This window comes from Anabrus simplex, chromosome 4 (genome assembly GCF_040414725.1).
Source record: "Anabrus simplex isolate iqAnaSimp1 chromosome 4, ASM4041472v1, whole genome shotgun sequence".
Lineage (NCBI taxonomy): Eukaryota > Metazoa > Arthropoda > Insecta > Orthoptera > Tettigoniidae > Anabrus > Anabrus simplex.
The window spans coordinates 427,218,609-427,241,856 of record NC_090268.1 but is presented as its reverse complement, the minus strand read 5'-3'; the positions used below and the strand labels follow the sequence as shown (position 1 = coordinate 427,241,856).

Genomic DNA, 23,248 nt, shown 5'->3' with positions numbered 1-23,248 from the left:
TCGATATCCGTTACTGTCAGAAGTTTAAGAATGGCAGGAGGCTCGTATGAGGTTCAAATTGTGCATGCAGCTCACCTCCATTGAGATGTGCCTGGAGAAAAATGAGCTGCACAACCTCGGGATGAGGACAAGAGTTTCTTCTATTACAAAATAAATAATAAAGGACGCAATCTTTGACTGAACTGAGCATAGAGTAACCTACTGCATGTGCACATTGTGTGAATATCCTGTCAACGCACGTGTTTACGGATACTTACATCTTCCAACAATTCATGTCCATTTCGTTTTCCATTCTGTAGTCAACTTTAATGTAAACGGGTTGTTTAGATGTCCATGACGTATACAGTGTCAATGTTGCACTCTCTGACGTCTTTATCACAAAGACCACGATAAAACATTCCGCTCATCCAATGCTCTCTCGCTTCCTGCAGTGAATCCCAAAGACTCTGTCATCATTATATAAAATAACATTTTGCAGATGTCTGTTATATTCACTTCTCAACGCCCTGGAGTTTATTGGTGAGTTAAGTATAATTGGATTTAACTGCAATAACCAAGCTAGTATATTAAGGAAACAATTATTTATTGTATTATCGAAATTATTGTCAGTGCTTTGTTTGCACCGCCTGTGGGTGGCGCCAGTAGAATAACATCCATGGTCTCCCCTGCCTGTCATAAAAGGCGACTATAAAGGTTCGTACGGGCTCTTAACTTATCAGCGTGGGTTGGCGACCATGGAGTTCATAGTTGAATCCAGGCATTGTCTATATTTACTTGTGCCAGGCTCCTCACTTTCACCTATACTGCCGAATCTCCCTTGCTTAACCCTTATTCTTTTCTGACCCCGACGTTGTTAGGTTTGAGAATCCTGCGAAGTCATTCATTTTCACGCCCTTGACTATTTTGGCCGATATGTCCATTTTTAGAAGTTTTGGATCCCTCCCACGTTTTCCGTCTGTTTAGTGTGCCTGTATAGAGAATGGTTGCCTTGTTTTAATTATTCTTAAGACAATAATCACTACCACCATCACCTGCTTTGTTTGTTACAGGCCATAACGTGTGTCTTCGAGGTGTCTTACAACTTCTATGCTAATAATGTAACATTCTGAAAGCTGGAGCGTGGACTGTTAGAAAATTGAAGTTTGAATCGTTGTGATAGTTTAAAGAACTTGAATAGGGAAATGGGTGTAGTTGCTATATGTGAAGTACCTTGTCTTTCTAGTCAAGCGACTACAGAGTTTTAAACACAAAATCGAACGGCTGAAATGCAGACATTGCTTGCCGAATAATTATCATCAATTGTAACTTATTACTTCCTCGGCAGACGATTTCTCTCCAAAAGTCGGTGCCGTGTCGAGAAACTGTAAGATGCACCAGCAACTTAAAGTATAGTTATTCGTGTGTAAGAATAGACCTGAATTTAGTAAAGCTTAACAAAGTAATCATCTGAAGATAATATGAGTAAAGAAATTGAGAAAATACATCAGGTCTTTTGCTGATGATGTTTTACTGTACAGAGTAATCAATCAGTTACAGGATTGTGAGTAACTACAAAATAACTATGACAGTGTTGTGATATGTAAAGCAAGAAATGGCATGACGGTAAACGGTATGAGAAGGAATGTTGTAAGTTTTACTAAGAGGATATGTCGTATCATTTTTAATTACTGTCTTGAGGGGTGATAATATCGCCTGACGATCACTGCAAGACATAGGTGTCAGTATAAGGAAAGATCTCCATTGTGGTAATCACGTTGATAAGACCCCAAATAAAGATTACAGATATCTTCATATACAGCAGCTACTAGGATATTTAGGTGTAGTGAGAACGTATAAGTCTCTGGTAAAACCCCTATTAGAGTAATGTTCCAAGGTGAAGGACGCAGCTCACGATGATCCTAACTTGTGAAAGTGGTTTGGTGACCACGTCGCCCTCAGCTGAGTCCCGGCATTGGTTCCTCAAACATGTGTCAGGCTTCTCACTTTCATCTATCCTATCTGACCTCCCTTGTTCAACCCTTGTTCTTTTTCCAATCCCGATTATTATATGTGTCGATGCATAGCGAGACTTTCATTTTCGCGCCCTTCGTCGCCTTTGTCTCTCCTGGGCCGATACGTTCATTTGTGAAAGTGATGGACCGCTTTCATTTTCCCTGGGATTAGTGTTAATAGAGAGTGGTGCCAGGTTATAGTTCCTTTTAAAACCAGCACCACCACCTGGAAGGGACCCGCATTAGGATAACCGGAAACTATCCAAAGCATACCAGCACGATTTGTTCTGGTGATTTCCGTCAAAAGAATTGTTACAAAAAATGCTACAAACTCTTGGCTGGGAAGACTTAGGAGCAAGGAGACGAGCTCCCTGGGTAAGCAGTATGTTCGGAGCTGTCAGTGGAGAGATGGCGGGGAATGACATTAGTAAACGAATAAGATTCAATAGAGATTCTAAAGGAAGGAAGTAGGAAAAGTAGCAAAGACGAAGATAAAGTTGAAATTCAAGAGGACAAATTGGAGCAAAATCTTATTTATCATGAGAAATTAGGGATAGGAAGAATTTATCAAGGGAAATCATAGATACATTTCCAAGTATTTTGAAATCACTTTAGAAAAGTCTAGGAAAATAATAATAATATTGTTATTTGCTTTACCTCCCACTAACTGCTTTCACGGTTTTCGGAGACTACAAGGTGCCGGAATTTAGTCCTGCAGGAGTTCTTTTAAGTGCCATTACATCTACTGACACGATGCTGGCGTATTTGTGCACCTTCAAATACCACCGGACTGAGCAAGGATCGAACCTGCCAAGCTGGGGTCAGAAGTTCAGCGCCTCAACCGTCTGAGTTATTCAGCCCAGCAAAGGATAATAATTGAGAGGGACGAATGTCATTTTTCACACTGTCTGGTGAGAGCTTGTCTGATCAGATTACTGGAGGTGTCATCAACCTCGAACCCTTCCAGAACATCCAGTGATGGTACTGGCCTTCTTAAAATCGACGCAGACGACCTCGTAGTTGTACCCGATCATGTTCTTCTGACTGAAGCACTGTGTCTCCAGTATTTACTTCGCTAACACCAATGTTGCCATTGTGATAGTGCTGCTATCTACCAACGAATGGGGAATTCTAATGGAACGAACACCTTAGCTAAGTTAATTAAATTTTGTCACGTGACACTGAGTTCGCCACCAGAGATCTTCAACATACCAATAACAATGATATATAGTGACAAGATTTTGACGGTCTTTCAAATATCGACTACCTCGGTGGGGATCAAACCCTCGAACATTTGCTAATAAATCGGTCACTCTACTGGTGTTGCATCAACGTAACATAACCTGGTGGTGTTCATTAAACACTGACAGTCTAAGGGATTTTGTAAGCATCAAGGTCACACACAACATACCGCATGATGTGCAGTGGTGTAAGAACAAACATAGGCAGTGATAAAGGTGAAATCTTGAACGGAGTTTTAATACGATTTTTCATCCAGGTTCAGAGATTTCTGAATGCTGAGAGTGTACTTGGCAATATTCACAGTCGGGAGGTATCAGTAACTTCTTAGGTGTTGAAAGGTTTCAGACACATACTGACGAATAATAAGTGAAACATTTTTTTTATTTTTTGTCTTCAGGCAACACCATGCTGATCTCACTAGTTTTGTTCGCGATGGGCGCGCAGTCCTGGGCCCTCTCCATGCAGTGTCACCGGTCCACAAATATGAAGTTCTCGGTGTCCAGTTGGAGGAATGAGTCTGGTCATCGCCTTGTAGCGGTGAGTATACGCTTATTAGTCACATCTACAAGATATTAGTCTATTAATACTTCAATACCAATATGATTTTATACTGGTTTATAATCTGTTAAAACTATTAGTCTATTGTTTTTCTTTTGCTCCTGGGAAAGGGAAAGGTTTTGAAGGTGTCGGCCGTGGCTTCAATTAAGGTACAGCCCCAGCATTTGCCTGTTGTAAAACCGGTAAACTACGGAAAACCCTCTTTAGGACTACCAACAGAAGGATAAGAATCCGCCATTCCCGAATGCAAGGTAACAACTACAGGGCCTTTACCATGTGTCCAGATCGCTCGTGGTTTAATATCATGTCAGAGTAGTATGTTGGAACCGAAGAGAGCCTTTGGTTTTCAAAGGTTTCATTTAGTCGTGAACGGGAAGTGTGGTATGTCAGATGGTAGTAATAATGCTAGGATAATACATGGATCAGGTTCGCAGATGACTCAAGTGAACGGCCATAAGCGCTGCCTAATCGAGGTACCTAAAGCATATGCTTGAGTAAACCTAAGATAAACTCATCACATTCACATTATATAAAGAAATCATTTAGTTAGTTGAAGACAATACATTAACGGGCTGTAGAGGACAATGTACGGATCACTAATTAATTGATGAAGATATGAATGTTCAAATATATCGTCAGGTATATTTAATCCATTATTCCCCTCAAAATAAACGATATTAAAAATGCATTAACGAAGTAGGATTCAAGCTGATAATAATATCTGAAAGGTACGAATAGCATTACTTCAGCATAACTCCCTCTTACCGACACTGGCTTCACCTTGGTCTACGTACATCGCATCTGCTACTCAAGCAGTCGCCTGTATTTCCAACTATGTACGTCATACCCAGTGCCACAATTTATGTTAAATACGTCAATCATTTTCATTCAGTCATCCACTGACCTCAGATTGTGCTTGTCCCTTACTTTCATTGGATACAAGTTCAAACATACAACCGTGGAATGACTTTCACAAGCATGTAAGTACAGAATTACCTGGTGGTATATCAACCCCAGGCTGTATGAAATTGTGTGATGCGTGATTGGTTTTCTCTGTTATGTAATCAGTTAGTTTTCCCCTAACATGGGCGAAGATGCGCATACTATATATATCCCGAAGGATATTGACAAAATAACCGAAGGCACTGTTAATGGGTATCCTAAGTACAGAAGAAGATACATGGTGATATTGACAGTGACAATCGAGTTGCAATTTAGTATAGTCTCTGATTATTAAAGAAATTAACTGCTAACGTTAATATGGAACTTCCAAGAATTTCCAATAATTCGCTTCATGTTGATCACCCATTTCCTTTTACACAGGGGCTATTATACAACTTTCTAATCATTCGATATTGCTCCTTCAAGAAACAATTATCAAGTATGCTTTTTAGAAATGATGCTATATACTGCACCCGCTCACCTCCTCAAAATATATATCGGCGCACCAAATGAACACAGGGATGAACGGGGCATGCAAATTAAGGTAACGGGGGACTGCTCATTCATGGATACAAATTTTAGACTCCACAATAGGACTGGGAAGTGACAACTTAAATTCCATGGGCATACTGGACTAACTACAATAAAAAGATATGGAAACTGTTTCCTATTGAAATTGCAATGAGGAGCAATTTATTAACTTATTTTGCAAACTACACATGATAACAATTATTACATTGGGACACTTCCATACTGAAAAATAAATGACATACTACTTGGATTTACCTCACTACTGTGGTAGTGTAAAACATTTGGTGAATTCGCCCCAATTGGTTACTGGGGGTCGAATTCACATCCGTATGAGTGGACGTTTCCCTGCTGGAGATCTTCTTTCGGAGACGAAGGCATGACAGTAATTTTTTAATGTCATCTCCACGTTCCGTTTGGACATGATACACTTCCGGTATGTACATTCTGGAGAGCCGGACACTCCCCGTGGAATTTTTATCGTATCGAAAACGGGAATTTATAGTACGGACAAACTCTAGCCTATTATTTCCAGATTCACAAACATGCCAGGTAGAGCTCATTAACTCAAAGCCTATTTCAATATTTACACTTGGCAATACGACAAGACGTACGGAAAGGTTCATTACTATGCTCTGACAACGAAGACATGTGCCGTCCGTGGGTTATCTTCGTATCTACCGCTAACAATCTCCCCCCGTGAAAACCCAACATCTGGTTCTGAGCAGTTCGACACATGACGACTGTCCCTAACATATCCTCCTATGATTATTAAATAATTATCATTATCATTCTTTATCTGATCATTATCATATTCTGTGATTACCATCAATTATTTTATTATTATCATTAATTTCAATTATAATCCTATATTTGATTATTATCATTTGTCATCTTGGATGATTATATGCCAACCTTGCCCATGTTTCAAACGAAGGGTCGTTCTTCCTCGTAATTTATCCGCACAATTTAATGATCAGTTTCCGAATAAAATATTATTATTATTGTTATTATTATTATTAATATTATTATTATTGTTATTATTATTATTATTATTATTACAATGAATCATCGTCCAAAAAATCTTAATTTCCTTTCATCAATTATTATTATTATTATTCTCAAAATACTATTGCAAGTTCTTCATCTTCTGCTTCTTGAACTTTTCATCATTATTATTATTATTATTATTATTATTATTATTATTATTATTATTATTATTATTATTTCCATCAGTGGAGATTATCATTATCGCATCACTTATTCATCATGGGTTTAATATTTTACATTTATCTCACCATAATTATTCTCTAATTAATCGAATAAATTCTTGTTATTATTCCTCTTCATATTATTATTATTATTATTATGGTAACTTAATTGCCCGTGTTACACTACCGTTAGCGATATTTATGGTTAAATGCATAAGCTTTTACAATTTCGGTCTACTTTGGCACTAAGCAATTGTTTTAAGACAAGATTCACTTGGATTATTATTATTATTATTAATATTATTATTATTATTATTATTATTATTATTATTACTATTATTATTTGATATTTTAATCTCCACTCTTCAGAATTCATTCACATATGTTAAATCCCGTTATGAACCACCAAGATCTGCTTTATATCGGTTGAGACAACACGGTGTTCGGTACTGCAACCTTCAGTTTCGTACTGCCGTTAATTTATATGGGGACACATGCCCTCCCAAGATACATCTCACAACCTATGGCACGTCGCGGCTGGGCAAATACCTCCAATGCCGGCGATTGCCAAATTATTCCTTCCATTTCATTTGAAGTCCATTTTTTCATTGGAACTCTTCAAACATTTAATTCATAAATTAATCCTCGGTGCGTGGATTCTGCCACTAATAACACCGGAATATGCATTTTATATCATCTTAGGCCTTGAGATTCATCTATTTCATCATTACAAACAGTAGGGCTCAATTTTATTTAATGCCGGATTCTCGTCCATCGTAACTTCCAACTCTAAAAATGGGCTCAAACCACTTTGGGCTTTCAACATACCGTGACCATTCTAATTCACGTGCCTTTATCGCTTTTAAACAAATTTTAATGGTTAATATAAAGTCCAAAAACGTGAAATCAACAATTTACGTAAAATCAAACTGATTACCCGAATTAAATTCTTTAACGATACATGTCATCTCCACATTGATTATTATTTACACTAGCCAACTCACGAAGCACTGTCATTATTATTATTATACTTTAACTTGCAAACGCACAAAATCTTATTATTATTATTATTATTATTATTATTATTATTATTATTATTATTATTATTATTATTATTATTATTATTACTATAGAACTTGCGAACACCCAAAGCAGATAGAATAGTATCATTATTATATTTATGACCTTCCGTACGCAACACAAATTTTACATACTCTGGCACTTTCATAATCTGGTTGTCTGGTAGCAAATATTCCTAACTAAAATACAAATAATCACCGCAGTGATTAAAAATCAAATAAATGGGTTAGCACAAAAGAAATTTAACACTTGAAATGAACTTAAATCAAAGTATTACAAACAGCATGCATTAATTGAAAGATATATATCCCTTATTTACATTATATACTACAAACAAATACTCAATTAATTAATCTAACCCATTATTACGTTAATATACATTAGTTCGTCCGTCTAACAAAAAAGTAAAATCATGGATTCGGGAGGCGGACCATGTTAAGTAACCATAATTAATCTACATTGAACCCCGTTTAGTCGCGATAACATCGCCAAATATTAAATTGGTGTACTCATTCCTATGTAGAATTCCATTGTCTCGTAGCGGATGAGAAGCCTTATGACCCCATGGTAATTTTACTCGTACTTCATATCGCACTTTATAAATTTAACACAATAAAACACTTCTGGGCGACTACCCATGATTAATACCTTACTAGAGAATTTACACTAATTTATACAAGAATAAAAAAACACTTATAGGTGCCTCTAGACCCATTACATTTGCACAGTTATTCTTCATTGAGCCCGAATCACACGTCGTGGCACATTACGATGAAGTGTCGTTTCATTCGAAGCGGTGCGTATCGCGTTCTTTATCCCGCACTTCCTGAAGTATACGATGCCGTCTTGTGATCACCTCGCTCCTACAGTTCCCTGCTACAGTAATTGTTGCACCGTCTATCATGAAATATTTATTTCAGGCTCTGAACACTGCCTTCAAAAAGTATTATCGGCGTTCCTGTCGATCCTTTAAATTCCAACACATGAAATGTTGAGAAATGTATTAATTTCACATACAGTGATACTGATAATTTACACTCGATATACTGAATAATTATCACTTTTCGTCTTCACCTTCATGACTACTAACGTACTTTCAACTCTAACAGAATCTATAATTCTTTTTCTGGTACTGAGTTAAGGAGTCACCGTGTCAGCGTATCAAATTATTTCAAACGACTGGTTGATGTGAAGCTCGACTGGTCACAACTGGTGACTGGTAACAACTGGTGATGTGAGTTTTTTTTTTTTTTTGTTACGGGGGGCCCCCGTAGCCCGCTCCCCCGTCGTGACCATCGACTCAATCTACATGGCCTCCGACATGCTATTAATTTCTAAGTAGAAAAGAGATAGCTGGGTAGAGTGGGAAGTGATACAAGGAGTATCTGCCTGTTTCCATGTCGGACACGTTACCAGGCGAGATTGTGTTAGGTATATGGTATTGGTGTATGGTATTGAAGGGTCAGGGAAAAACCACATAGGCAGAAAGAAGAAAGAGCCTACATGTAAAACCTGACATCTTTTGATAGCACATGCAAGGATGTGGGCTGGAAAAAGACCAGAGGTTGTGTTAGTTAGGAATATGTGTCATGCAATCATAACCATTTACCTAGCTTTTGTCAATTATTATGGGGGATCAGTCCTACTTGTCACTGCCTGGTGGGGCTCGGGTCCGCTGGCGTCTGGGCTTTGGGCCACAGGTTAGTCCCTTGGTCCAGCAGCCAGCAGTCCCTGGTGCCAAGTCTCCTTTTAAGGAGAAGGGGAGTAGTGCCAAGCCTTACTTGTTGTAAGGGGCATCTTCTTTCCCGCCTGATGACGTCCCTTCTTTGCGGTGTTGGTGTCACACACTTGTCTCTGTAAATATACACACATATATACACACATCCTATTATATATACATTATTACTTTTCTTCTGTAGAGTGCGGGCCGCTTTTCCGCTCTCGTGTCCTGTAGAACAAGTACAATTACAATTAGTAGATTAATAGTTTGTGGTATTAGCAGGCGTGGGTGTTTCGTCCACTCCTTTGTCGCTGGTGGGGGCGAGGTTGGATTGGATCGTCTCTTTCATGGCTGTGTTGCCTTCGTCGTGTTGTATTTCTTCTCTCAATCCTCCCTCGCTTGACTAAATCTGTAACATATTAATAACATAATCTAGGACAAGGATGTAGGTAGTAGACAAGCATGTACATATATACAGGTTTTGTGGTGTGTGTGCATATTGTTAAGTGGTGCGGTTTATTGCGTTGGTGTCAGTTTAGGAGCGAGGGCGGTTTTGGGCCCCCGGCCTCCTGGCCCTGTGCCTGAACAGAATGTGTTTCGGTGTGGGGTATTTGGTGTATAGGTCGACGTCATAGCGTCCTATTCCACTGACTAGTGGGTTGACCTTACTACCCCATGACTTTTTGTACATTCGGAGTGTTTGCTTACGTATGTGTTGCCTTATGGAGGTGACTTTCGCAATTGCGCGTAGGTGGCGAATTGGTGTGTCATACGGGAGTCTAGCCGCTGCTCGAATGCATTTGTTTTGTATTAGTTCCAGCTTATCCAGGTTCGTCATAGCAGTGTAGCCCCAGGCGGGAGCTGCGTACGTTATTATTGGCCTAATTAGGGCCTTGTACATGTTTATTGCTACTCGCTTGTTAATACTGGATCTTTTATTCAGTATCGGATAGAGCTGTGCCAGTCGTGCGTTTGTTTTCCGCTGGATGTCTTTGACGTGATATAGCATGGTTAGTTTTCTATCTAGGACTACTCCTAGATATTTGACCTTGTCGTGCCATGCTATATCTCGATTGAACAGTTTGAGCGGTTTTATATTGGCTGGCATGCGTGTGCGTCTGTTCTTCCTAGTAAACATCACAGCTTGGCATTTGTCAACGTTGACCTTGATACGCCATTTGGTTAGCCAGGGCTCGAGAGTTCGCAGTGCTTCTTGTAGTCTCTTTCGGGCGCATGCTAGCTGAAAGTGTTGTACTGTGATAGCAGTGTCATCCGCGTAGAGGTGCGTGGTAGTAAGTTCCGCTGTCGGCATGTCATTCGTAAATAGAATGAACAGGATTGGCCCTATTAGTGACCCCTGGGCTACGCCCGCCCTAATTGGTCGCGTGCTTGACAGTGTGTTATGAACATCTACTTGGAACTCTCGGCCTTCCAGGTATGATTTAATTAATCTTATGTACCCTGGGTGGAATTCGAGGTCTATTAATTTCGCTAATAGGCCTTCGTGCCAGACTTTATCGAATGCCTTCTGGATATCAAGGAATACTGCGCCTGTGTCTCTGCGCTTGTTTAGTCCGATGGTCGCTTGTTCTAGGACCCGGGTAAGCAGTTGCGGGGCGGAGTGGCCGTTTCTGAAACCGAATTGTTCGTTCCGAATGATTCCTCTTTCCTTGATATGTGCTATGAGCCTTTTCAGCAGTATTTTCTCAAATACTTTGCTGAGGGCGTCCAGGAGACTGATGGGCCTGTAATTATTGGGGTTAGATTTGTCCTTGCCTGGTTTGCCAAATACAAGGATTCTCGCCTTTTTCCACTGTTCGGGATAATACTGCAATTGGAACATTGCATTGTATATTTTGGTGAGTAGTGCGAGGGCTTTCGGGGTTAGCTTTTTGAGTATTATGTTCTGAATCTCATCTGGGCCGGGTGCTTTCTTCGGGTTAAGGTGATCTATTATCCACTTAATTTCGTGGATATTAGTCTTCTTAACCTCGGGCTTGGGTGCGTTTGTTAGGAATTCCGCTACCTTGGCCTCTGTTTGCCTAATAAAGGCGGGGTCCGACGGTTCGTCATTGGGCTTAAAGGCCTCTTCGAGTGAGTCGGCTATCACCTCTGCTTTGTCTTGATTTTCATATACTGGTCCGTTAGGTCCCTTAATTGTTGGGATCACGTGTGGTTCTCGCGTGAAATATCTTGCTAAGTTCCACACCGGTCTGGTATTTGTGTCAAACGTACTGAGTTTGTCATTCCAGATCCGAGACCTATACTCCATTATTTCGGTTTCGATTTCGACCCTGAGTTCATTTTTGCGTATCCGGTCTTCATCGCGGTGGTGTCGGGCCCAATTGCGCTTGTGTCTGTTGCGCTGGCGTATTAGATCTTTAATGTGGGCCGGTATTTCGATGTTGGTGTTTCGTCTAGGTTTGTGTACCGGGATGCTCGCAGTTGTGGCTGCCTGTATCGCATTTATTAGCGTTTTAAGGGACTCATCCGTTTGGGCTGGGTTTACTATTTGTATGTCCTCAGTCCCCTGTAGGAGTGAATCGAGTTTTCTTTCAAATTTACCCCAATTGGCTGCTTTATAGTTTAGTCGGCGCTTGGGGTTATTCTCGTATTCCTCCGGATTCGCTTCCAGTGTAAATATTACTGGTTGATGCCTCGACCCTAGGTCATTAATGACCTTTATAGTGTGTCTTTGAGGAATATTTCGCAGTAGGGCGATGTCCAATATATCGTCGACCTGTTCGTTTGGTGCCAGGAACGTGGGTTCGCTGGGGGCTGTTACCACATAGTCCTGGGATAGCATGTGGTTGTACAGCCTTTCGCCGTCTGGGTTAGGTTTTAGGCACCCCCAGCTGGCGTGTTTCGAATTTAGGTCGCCTCCTAGGATCGTGTTTCTATTTTGCCTTAATACCGATTCTATATCTTGTGTGTTAAGGTGTTTAGGTCTGGAGTATGCCGATATTACATTGACGAGTGTTCCTCGCACTGGCATGGCAATTCCGCATGCCTCCAGCTCGACCAGTTCTGGTAAGTCAATTTCCATATGTTTAATGTCCTTCCTTACCAGAACTGCCACTCCTCCGACTCTGTTGGCCTTGTCGCTTCGGTGTATTTTATAGCCTCTTATGGTGAACTTCTTCCCCGGTGGGAGGAAGGTTTCTGTTAGGAGAGCTATGTGTATGGTGTTCGCGGCTAGGAAGGCTTCAAGCTCATATTTCCTGGATCTGACGCCTTGGCAGTTCCATATTAGAACTCGAAGCTCCTGCGTGTTATTATTATTATTGTGGTGTTCGCCGTGTTGTTCAGGCATCTTGGGACAGGAGGTCAGCGATCGCATTAACCAGATCCCTTAGCCAGGAAAATGGGAGCATGTTGGCCATCATTACCCCAGTGGTAATGGCTGCCGTGAGGTTCAGGTTCGGAAAGAAGGTTTTCAGGATTTCTTCTATCCTTTCCCTGAACGCCTTTACTGCCATGTTTCCCTCTGGCTGTTGAGCCTGTGTTAGTGTTACATGTGCAGGTGGTGAGATGGGTGTGACTGTTGTTGTGTGGGGTTTGGGGGTTGGGGGGGGTGGGTCGGATGCTGTTTTATTAGCGGCAGGTTCCTTGCGGGGGGTGGAGCTGCTCTGGGGCGGGCCCTGAGGCTGCTCCGGGGGAGGGTGCGTGGACTTGACCTGCCTTAGGTTGGGTCTTTGGGGTAGGGCCTTCTTCCTGTTTTTATTTTCGGAGGTCTTACTTTGGACGGAGGTGGCGGGTGCTTGGGCTGAGGGCCCGGTTTTGTGTGTACCCTCCGTCCTTGGGGGTTGCAAGGTTACTTTGCCTCCACCTGAAGGGTCTAATTTGCCTGATGGGCCTTGCTTTCGGCCCTTGGTGCCTGAATGGCCTGTAGGTCCTGATGGGTCCTTTTTGCCTGAGGGGCCTATTTGTTGTTGTTGTCCACGTGAAGCGTCTGTGCCTGATGGGCCTGCTGGGGCTTTAGGGTTGCCACGCTTATTACCCTTAGGCCCTTTGCCTTGAAAGGCGGCTTCGTAGTCCCTGCGGCGGGGGCATTCTCTATAATTAGCCGCGTGTTTCCCCTCGCAGTTGGCGCACTTTGAGTACGCTGGGTCATTGCCGTGGGGGCAGTCGCGGGACAGGTGGGAGGCGGCGCATCTGCGACATCTGGGATCCAGCTGACATGTCGCCCCTGAGTGCCCATGCCTCTGGCACACCCCACATTGTGGGCCAGTGGTTTGCGGGCGGTACGGTTCGACTGTCACCAGCATGTTTTTCAGCATCCGCATTTTCCGCAGGCTGTCCGCTCCCGGGGTATCCGCCACGGCAACTAGGTAGAGGCAGCCCTTGGCTGGCCTGTTTCCTGTTCGCATCCTGTGTACAGAAAGTGCTTGGATACCTTGGGCTCTCATGGCAAACCCGATATCATATGGCACATACGTATTATTGGGCGTTCTCACTACAAATCGCTTTACTGCTGAGTTGGGCAATATCTGTACAAACTTGATATTAAGCCCTTTCAGCACTTTCATAGCGATTTCGTAGCTTTCGAAGCTAGACATATGTAGCCGGATCGCTTCATGTGCGTTTATTCTCGGCTTGGAGAAATAATAATTTCTCTGCTCATGTGTCAGCTTTTTGAGAAGCTCAATTTCGATGAGTTTAATGTTGTTACTGTAGACCGTAAGGGGTGGGGGGGTCGACCCCTTACGGGTGGCTGGTTTGCTTGTTTGTGTGTGCTGAGGTCTTATCTGTTGTGCCTGTCTCGTGTTAGTGTTTGGTGGTGGCATGATCGAGCTGTATGAAGTGTCGGTGGAGCTTTCGGCTCGGGTATTCGGATTCCGACTCCCGCCCTGTTGGGCCTTGCGGCTCATAGGTTTGGTGTCTTTTCCTTTCTCCTCGCCTTTTCTCCTTCTCCCACTCTTGGCCTCCCTAAAACCGTCATCCTGGTTTCCCGGCAGGGTGGCTGGGTCCAAGGTTTCGGTCACCCCGCGCTCGCTCGGCTCCTCTCCCTCCGTGCCTTCAGAGTCGGCATCCTGGGATGTACTTGATACATCTATCACCAGTCTTGCCTCATCTTCGTCGGAGTCCGATTCGCCGGCTTGCCCGGGGGGGGGTTGGACTTTACGTGGCGCCTTCCGCCGAGCCCGTCTTTTCTTGCCCTTTTTCCTTCCCTTGGGCGCCGCCTCTTCGCTCGGGTAGGCGGAACTGGGTCCCGCTTTCCCGGCGTCCAGCTGGCTTGCCACTAGGTTGGGTTTGAGGGCAAGGTTTGTGTTGGGGGGAGAAGTAGTCTCCTGTTTGTGTTCAGGTATCTCCCCAGTCACTTTCCCAAGTGCGAGTTCCGGCACTTCAGGGTCGAACCCCGGTTCCCGTTCACTCGCACATAACGTCAGGCTGCATGGTTCGCTTTCCCCGCGCTGCGCGCTCCTTTCTCGGGGCTCAGCTCGAGTAGAGCCAGCCGGCCGAGTGGGCAGCAGCTGCACAGGTATGTGCTTGCCAGCGGCTACTGACGGGGTGGCTATGGGGGTTGTCCTGGTAGTGGTGGTGGTTGTTGTGTTCGTGGTGGTGGTGAGCGCAAAGTACTGCATGGCGCACTCCGTTACGTGAGTTTCGTGTGCCAGGTTTACTTGCACAGAATCAGGGGTGACTGTTCTGTGCTCCTCTGGCGCATTTCGCTCACTGCTCACGGGGGGCACGCTGTGTTGGGTAGCCACCGGTCCCCGCTCGGCCGGGTCCTTGGTCGTAGCGGGGGCCGTTAGCTCTGAGCTGCGCGCTAGTGGTCGCCCATCCAAGTACTGACCAAGGCCTATGTTGCTTAACTGCGATGATGGGATTTTCATCGAAGTGTTCAGCATAGCATGGCCGTTGGCCGCCTGGGCTGGGCTCCTGGTAGACGTGTTATGGGTTAGGCCCATAAAGATAGGACTGGTCAGTCCATGTCTACTGATGATGGTTGGCGGGGGGGTGCGCTGTAATAACAGCGCTATACCCTCCGCTGGTGGGCTGACGGCCGTGGAGTGAGTGGCTTGCCGTAATAACGGCAGCCCTTCACTCTCCGTCAGTTCTTCCGGATCGTCGCTGGTGTCTGTATTAGCACCGGGCTCGCTGACAATTTGCTCTTCACTAAGCGTATTGCTCTTTTGAAGTTCTCGAGCCCGGAGCCGTGTGTTTGTATGTGGGGGCATCTAATACGAACTAGTGGACGCGGGATTATCCCTTGTTACGGGGGTCCCTGGGCCACAGAATCCCTATCTAACCCTAGGTACTGAGAGGCAGTAACCGATTAGGACAGGTAGTGTATCCACTTGAAGTTCTAGAGGTTCCCGGTGAGAGGAGAGTGAGAGCGGAGAGAGAAGCACATACGTGTTCTCGCTAGCGCAGTCGTACTCGTCCTCTGGTGATGTGAGGTTCCACTGCTGGTTATTTATGGACGATATGGTTTCCCGCCTGGGTCATCCGTGGTCATCTCATCCTAAATCGGTATATGCAGGTGGATTTGGATCTCTTAATTTATCCCACTTAATAAACTGGCGATACACATTCGTGTGTCGTATTCTGAACTCATATCATTCGGTGATCATGAAAATATCAATTAATTCCTGTCCTCCACCTTTCGCGCGCTAAGTCGGCGTCCCTGATGGCGTGCTCATCTTGACTAATGGCGAGATAGCGTGGGTCATTTCCAAGAACTCATTACTTTAATTTATTACAATTACAATTAATCAACATGGGAATGATATCACAAAAATCCCCTCTATTCAATTCTGTGCTTGGAATAATTTAATTATTGTTATCGGAGAAGCTAACAGGAGTTCACTCTGAGTTTCTCTTATGTTGGTTTATCTGCGAGCCTCTGATAAATTTTGCCATTGGTCAACACCGCATCGGTTAGTTGAAAATATCTTCGTTGCAACTTGACAACACAAAATGCCTCGAGGCGTTAGAAATCCTCTTACGTCATATTCTTCGTATCGGTGATGCACCTGGCCTCGCCCTTGTTCAGAAATAAATGCTCTTTCACTTCCTTGTAGTCATTACTTCTATTGTTGTGAGCTCTAGATTTAATCCTCTTAACTTTTGATCAAGAATATTCTCCCCATAATGACAGGCTAAACTGTGGCGACGGATTGTCGCGATATGTCTGACTATGTTGAAATTCTTCCGTCCACACAAAACTGACACCGTACACAATTTAATATTTTCATATGTCTGCATTCGTATTATAAAAATCAAATCATGAAAACTAGGGCCTATCTCATCCGGGTACAATACAAACCCACTGCTTTTAATATATCGCTAGAATACTTATAATTTCCAGCTGCTTTTCTTGCTTTCAACTTTTGTTTTTGTATCTTTTAGTAAATGTCTGTATAGTCACAAGCGAATTTCAATAATTGGCCAGTATTTGTCGGCTTCTCTATCTAGACATAATCCTTATATCCAACTACCTTTAAATGCTGCTGACTGTATACTTCTGCCTCACCTTTGTCCTCACATATACAATCTCTTTGCTCATTTATGATCTCCGGAAAGTCCTTCTTGGAACCTTTTTCAGCCTTAAAAGAATGTGTACATACTCATTCATTTTTCACTAAAAATCATTTGTCTGCAAATTGTGCCTTCTACCACGTTATCCTGAGCTTATATCTTTACTATATTCATTATCCTAGTAAGTTCTTTCACTTTCTCTTTACTTCCACAACCATTTCTAACGCTGTTTATTTCAAACCTGCACCTCCTTCTTTGCTTATTTATTTCCCTGTTTATAATATAGTGGGTTCGTAAAATTTCTTACACCGGGCGAGTTGGCCGTGTGGCATGGGGCGCGCAGCTGTGAACTTACATCCGGGATATAGTGGGTTCGATTCACACTGTCGGCAGCCCTGAAGATGTTTTTCAGTGATTTTCCATTTTCATACTAGGCTGTACCTTAATTAAGGTCACGGCCGCTTCCTTCCAACTCCTAGGCCTCTCCTCTCCCATCGTCGCCTTAAGACCTATCCGTGTCGGTGCGACGTAAAGTCACTAGCAAAAACAATTCTTACAACATTTAGAGGTACATATTTGTTTTTATACTCCTCAAACCATTGCTTTAACCTCATCCCACGGACGATTTACATTTTTATTTACTGTTTTCCACCGATAATATTCACCTTTTTTAACTCCCCCATGTCTTTCTTATGATCCGTATGATAATGCCTAATTGCTCTAATTTTACAACCTTCCATTCTGTCGCATTTATTTTCAACACGAAGGAAGCAGTTTCATGGTCTCTTATATCATCTATTACTTCAGTATTTTTTTATTGAGCTCACCTGGTTTTACCAGCACCACGTCCAGAATATTTTCTTCGCTCTAGTTGGTTCCATCACTTTCTGAATCAGCTGTCCTATCCGGATTAACTTATTAACCATTTGTTGGTCATGCTTTTCGTCGTTCGCATTATCTTGCCAATTGACATTTGGTAAATTGAGATCACCGCTACAGTAACGTTCCTTTCTGTGTCGTTCCGCACATATCTGCTTATTTTATCAGATAATTCTGAATCAGCGCCAGTGCCAGCCTTGCAGTTATGTACACCCCGAAACCTCAGGTTGTCTATTATCTTTATAGATAAGTCTTACACCTATAATTTCATGTTTCTCATCCTTAACCTTTTCATAGCTTTAAAATTCATTTTTCGCCGGAATGAATACTCCCCCTCCTGCCGTTCCTACATTGTCTCTGTTATAAACACTGCAATTCCGAGAGACAATTTCCGCTACCATAATATCAGTTCTCAGCCATGATTCTTTCCTATTACAATATATGTGATATATATATATATATATATGTATTTTCCTATATTTACAATAATTCTACGGTTTAGCACCAATCCTTTTTAGCCACCCTCTTTAACTTCCAGACACCTGTACTCATAATTACCGCTTTGTAGTCAACAACGTTTCACTAAATGTACCTCCCTATAACCCTCCTAAACATACCTCCTAATTTATATATACCACTGAAGTACAAGTGGAGGCCATCTGAGCGCAGATCCCAGTCTCTTATCCACCCCTTAGGATCTATTAATCTCACTCACAGTTTCATTCGTACCAGCTCAATAGCCTGACTTAAATCCCCGATCATGCTCCAGTCAGTATCCCTCCTACACAGTATTTTACAGATAAAAAGCTCCTTGTCCTTGTAATCTCCCGTGCTGCATTATCCAGATCCCACACATCCCCAACTACGTTGGTACCTTTTATATGCTCGCCTTACATTGGTGTCGCCAACGTGAAACACTAAGAAAATCTGTTTCCCCTCATCCTTCTCAACATCTGCCTTAACCTAATTCCTGATTAACACTATACCTGGTTACCTTCCGTCCACATTCCTTACCCACATACGTAACAATGGAGTCCGCTATAACTGAAGAAAGTCACACAGACTGGTAGTCACATGAAACCTGCTCTCTGATTCTGAGAGTGAATTTGCTTTGGAGTTTAAGAAGAAAAAGAGGACGACGCTGGAACGACAGTCATGATGCCTTCAAACTTCTTCAAATTGCTTACCACACTCTTTTCAATAATTGTCTGATGACATTACATTCACAACTTCCACCACTCATCAGTTCAAATTGCTACAAAGAAATACCACGTATGTTTGAAAAATAGCATGGTGATATACACTTCACTACTGTCACCGTTCAGCATTTCAAAGAAGAGCGATACTCACCCTTGTAAATGAAGAACCATGAAAAAGTCAACAATCGTGTACAATAATCCAAGTTTTAATAGGAGTTGTGGTAGACAACGAAAGCGTAGACGGCATTGTGATTAACTATGGAGAAGGTCAAAAAGCTTACCATGAAGAATTTCTTAATACGAACTAAAATGCCGCCACAGGAACCCAGCATGGAGAAAAATGCTATAAACATGTTTTTGAGAACTTAAGTAGCCTGTGTTGGACAAAATTTTTACTTACAGAATAACAGCATAATATAATAGTGACAAATGACAAGAAAACTGTTCGCATAGCCAGATTAACAATTCCCGACGAAGTAAGAATACCTTTAAAATCTAAACGAACTCAGTTTAAATGACGTTTAACACTCTCTGAATAACGATCTGTGATTCTCTGAGTTAAACGTTTGACGAGATCTGTCTTTATTTGTGAAAGCCAGCCTTTACCCATGGCGAAATTTCCGAAGGTGTTTCACGACGGCAACAATTTAGCTTACTATTTGATGTGTCGTCAAGTCAGGAAATAAACAACAAATGATGTATTCAGCGTAATAATATAAGTTAGCAGAGCATTGCTACAGTGGAATTTGAATGCATCCTCAACTTCATCCTCATCATCATCGTCATCATCATCATAGATCTTCATTATAGACTGTTGTGCCTTTCAGCGTTCAGTCTGCAAGCCTCTGTGCATTTACTAAACGCTTCCACAATCATACATTTGTAACAAGTTCGGTGGCCTCGTTTAGTTCTATACCTCTTGTCATGAATTCGTTAGAGACTGAGTGTAACCATCGCCGTCTTTGTCTCCCTCTACTTCTCTTACCCTCCATAACAGCGTCTACTATTCTCCTAGGTAATCTATCCTCATCCATTCGCCTCACATGACCCCTCCACCGAAACCATTTTATGCGTACTGCTTTATCAATCGAGTTTCGTTCCTACCTTAGCATTCTCCTTCTCATTTCGAGTACCCTCCTGCCATTGTTCCCACCTATTTGTATCAGCAATAATTCTGGCTAAATTCATGTCTGTTATTATAATTTATGAATAAGGTATCCTGAGTCCAGCCAGCTTACATTTCCGTACATAAAAGCTGGTCAGAAAACAGACCGATGTAAAGATAGTTTCGTCCTGGAACTGACTTCCTTCTTAAAGAATACTGTTGATTGCAACTGCGAGCTAACTGCAATAGCTTTACTGCACCTTGATTCAATCTCACTTACAATACTACGATTCTGGGAGAACACACACTCTGAATGCTTGAAATTATGTGCCTATTCCAACTTCGTATCACCAATCTGGCATTCAAATCTCATAGACATCCTTTTCCATTCACCAAATGTGGAGTCACTTTGACAGTAAACACGTTAGTCATGTTTTAAATGGACCAAGAGTCACTTTCTCCCGAACAGCTCGTCACGACATTACCTGGCATGTTAAATTATTACGTATATTACAAATTGTAATGCCACGTAGTAAAAATAACAGTGCATTTCACTTTATCACTGTTCTAGGCTGATGTGCTGTCTCTTACGTCGGACAAGGATAGTGTTTCCTTGACAGTGGAACTGCTGTCAGAGAAGTGTGGTGACAACAGGGCTGTCATCCTCAAGACACTGAGTAGTTCAGGACAACCCGAGGAGCAAGCGTTTGTCAGAAGTACTGCAGCACCAACGCAGCCTGAGAAGCAAGCATCAGTCAGCTCTACTGTAGCCCCAACGCAGACCGAGGAGGAAGCGTCAGTCAGAAGTACTGTAGCCCCAACGCAGCCTGAGAAGCAAGCATCAGTCAGCTCTACTGTAGCCCCAACGCAGACCCAGGAGGAAGCGTCAGTCAGAAGTACTGTAGCCCCAACGCAGACCGAGGAGGAAGCGTCAGTCAGCTCTACTGTAGCCCCAACGCAGACCGAGGAGGAAGCGTCAGTCAGAACTACTGTAGCACCAACGCAGCTTGAGGAGCAAGCATCAGTCAGCTCTACTGTAGCCCCAACGCAGACCAAGGAGGAAGCGTCAGTCAGAACTACTGTAGCACCAGCAGGTAGTATCTTTTATCGGTCGGGAGTGCACGATTGTCTACAGGAGACAGCTGGTGTCATTGGTCCATATAAAACTATGGCAGTTAGAGGTTGTTATTTATGCTCTACATAAGAGTAATGTGATGTCATAGGAGTTAAGTGATTAAATTTGTCTGGAAATTCCTATAGAAATTACGTGGTGTTACTGGTGAATATATTTCCAGAGTAGTTGGTGATGTTATTGGTCCGGTTATATCTACGGCAATTAGGTGGTGTCATTGGTCCAGTAATTTCCATAGTAATTATACAATGATGATCATTGTTTCAGTAATTTCCATAGCAGTTGTATGATGATTTTGGTCAAGAAATCTCTAAGGTAGTTAGATGGTGTAATTTTTCCAGGTATCTATAGACGTTAGACGGAATCATTGGTTCCGATATCTCCATCAGATGCTTCCTCTGGTATGTTTACCTGTAGTACGTCTACAGTAGATATATTTCTGACATTTAATGTAACTCTACAAAATTTAGAGAAGGATTTCTGTTGTAAACCACAACTCAAGTTTTAAATATTGTCCACATTACGTGGATGTCATCGTCTATTATAATGACTCTTCCTAGCGTTGTTACTGGCCTTGATCTTTCCGGCGATGTAATCTGCAGAATACGTTTATAGGTAACTCCTATAATGCTATTTCTTTGACAGTACACTTGTGCAAAATAATTTCACTAGTAATGTTTAACGGAGACTGTTATTGCTCGCCTCTGCTCCATCGAAGTCCTACGCCGGCGATCACGCATCAACGACGCGGAGTCAACTGCTGTGGTTGTGCCACACAGAGCTATTTCGACACACAAGCACGTAGACCTGAGCTTTCCTAAGAGCTGTGCAATGACTGAATTGTGCACAAATTAACATTAGAAATCACAAATAGTTTAATTATTCAGCCGTATGTTTTGTTTCAGTAACCGAGTGAGTTAGCTCGCATTCAGGAGTAGTGGGTTCGAACTTCGTTATCGGCAGCCATGAAGATTGTTTTCCGCGGTTTCCTATTTTCACACAACTCAAATCAACTAAGGCCAGGCCATTACCTTCCCACTCCTAGCCCTTTCATGTCCCGTCGTCACCATGAAGCCTATCTGTATCGGTGCAACGTAAAGTCCATCTATATAAATAAAGTTGTAGGGGGTTCGCTGTCCGTAATTTCGTTTATTTCGCCTTTTTTCTAATATTTATCCACTTTAGTTCAACTCAGGACCGTATCAGTGGATTTTAGCTTTCGTGTTTGTTTGCCTGTTTGCCTGTTCCACCATCACGGCGAAACAGATGGAGAGAACTCGACCAGTCTTCTTATTTAGAATATACTCATCCAGGAGCAATTATGATATGCAAATGATAATAAACATCAAGAACGGACTGGGGGTTTATAGGGAGATCAAACGAGTTATTTGTTATTTTCTCATACACTATTGTTTTTCTGTAAAATCTGTAGAGTACGTGTGAGGCGTCCCTTCATTTTAAATTATTTTTAAAATCTACATAATTTCGCCAACTCTTCAAATGACGGAGAAACTTACTATTTTCTGCGGGTTTCATGTTCTGCATTGAGCGATGGATACCCGCGCAGACCGACAACGAACCTACTGGTTATCATGGCAACGTCTCTGGTTGCTTGACAGTTTGGAAGTAACGTATTGCCATTTTTAACATCATTCCTGTAAACTCGTGGTTATTCGTTGGGTAGAAGGCGAGAGAGGCGTCAAGCTGCAGTTCTGCGGGATATTTGCGGAATACTGTTAGGAGGTAAAGTCGTCTTCGAATTGCTCCAATCTTGGTTCTTAATACTCCTACAGTACCCATGGAGTGTAGCTCATTATTTCACAACGTAAGGTATTTTCGTGCACTTGCTATAATATTTACTGAGTTTCTCTTGTACTTCTTTCTTCTGTTTTAATTTCTTGCCTCTGCCTTGCCTCTTTAGGTTTAAGTAATAACACCATGAGTCGTCATCTTATCTGAATACTGCGCCTAAATTCCTCCTCTGTTACTGCCTTCTTAAATCGGTAACTTATATCATCAGAATTTAGTGAGGGACAGTGCGGCTCCATGGCTAAATGGTTAGCCCTCGCCTTTGGTCCAGAGGGTCACAGGTTCGATTCCCGACAGGGTCGGGGATTTTAACCTTCATTGGTTAATTCCAATGGCTCGGGGGCTGGGTGTGTGTGCCTTCTTCAAC

At 42.5% G+C, this 23,248-nt stretch overlaps 1 protein-coding gene across 1 annotated transcript in view; it reads left to right on the top strand.

Moving 5' to 3' along the window:
• The first annotated feature begins 479 nt into the window (after positions 1-479).
• Positions 480-23,248, top strand: part of LOC136872314 (mucin-21) — a 48,096-nt gene continuing 25,327 nt past the window's right edge. The window contains exons 1-3 of the mRNA XM_068227538.1: positions 480-519; positions 3,631-3,770; positions 20,512-21,034. Coding sequence (XP_068083639.1) covers positions 3,639-3,770; positions 20,512-21,034 — 655 coding nt within the window. The 5' untranslated portion in view covers positions 480-519; positions 3,631-3,638. The remainder of the gene's footprint in view (positions 520-3,630; positions 3,771-20,511; positions 21,035-23,248) is intronic.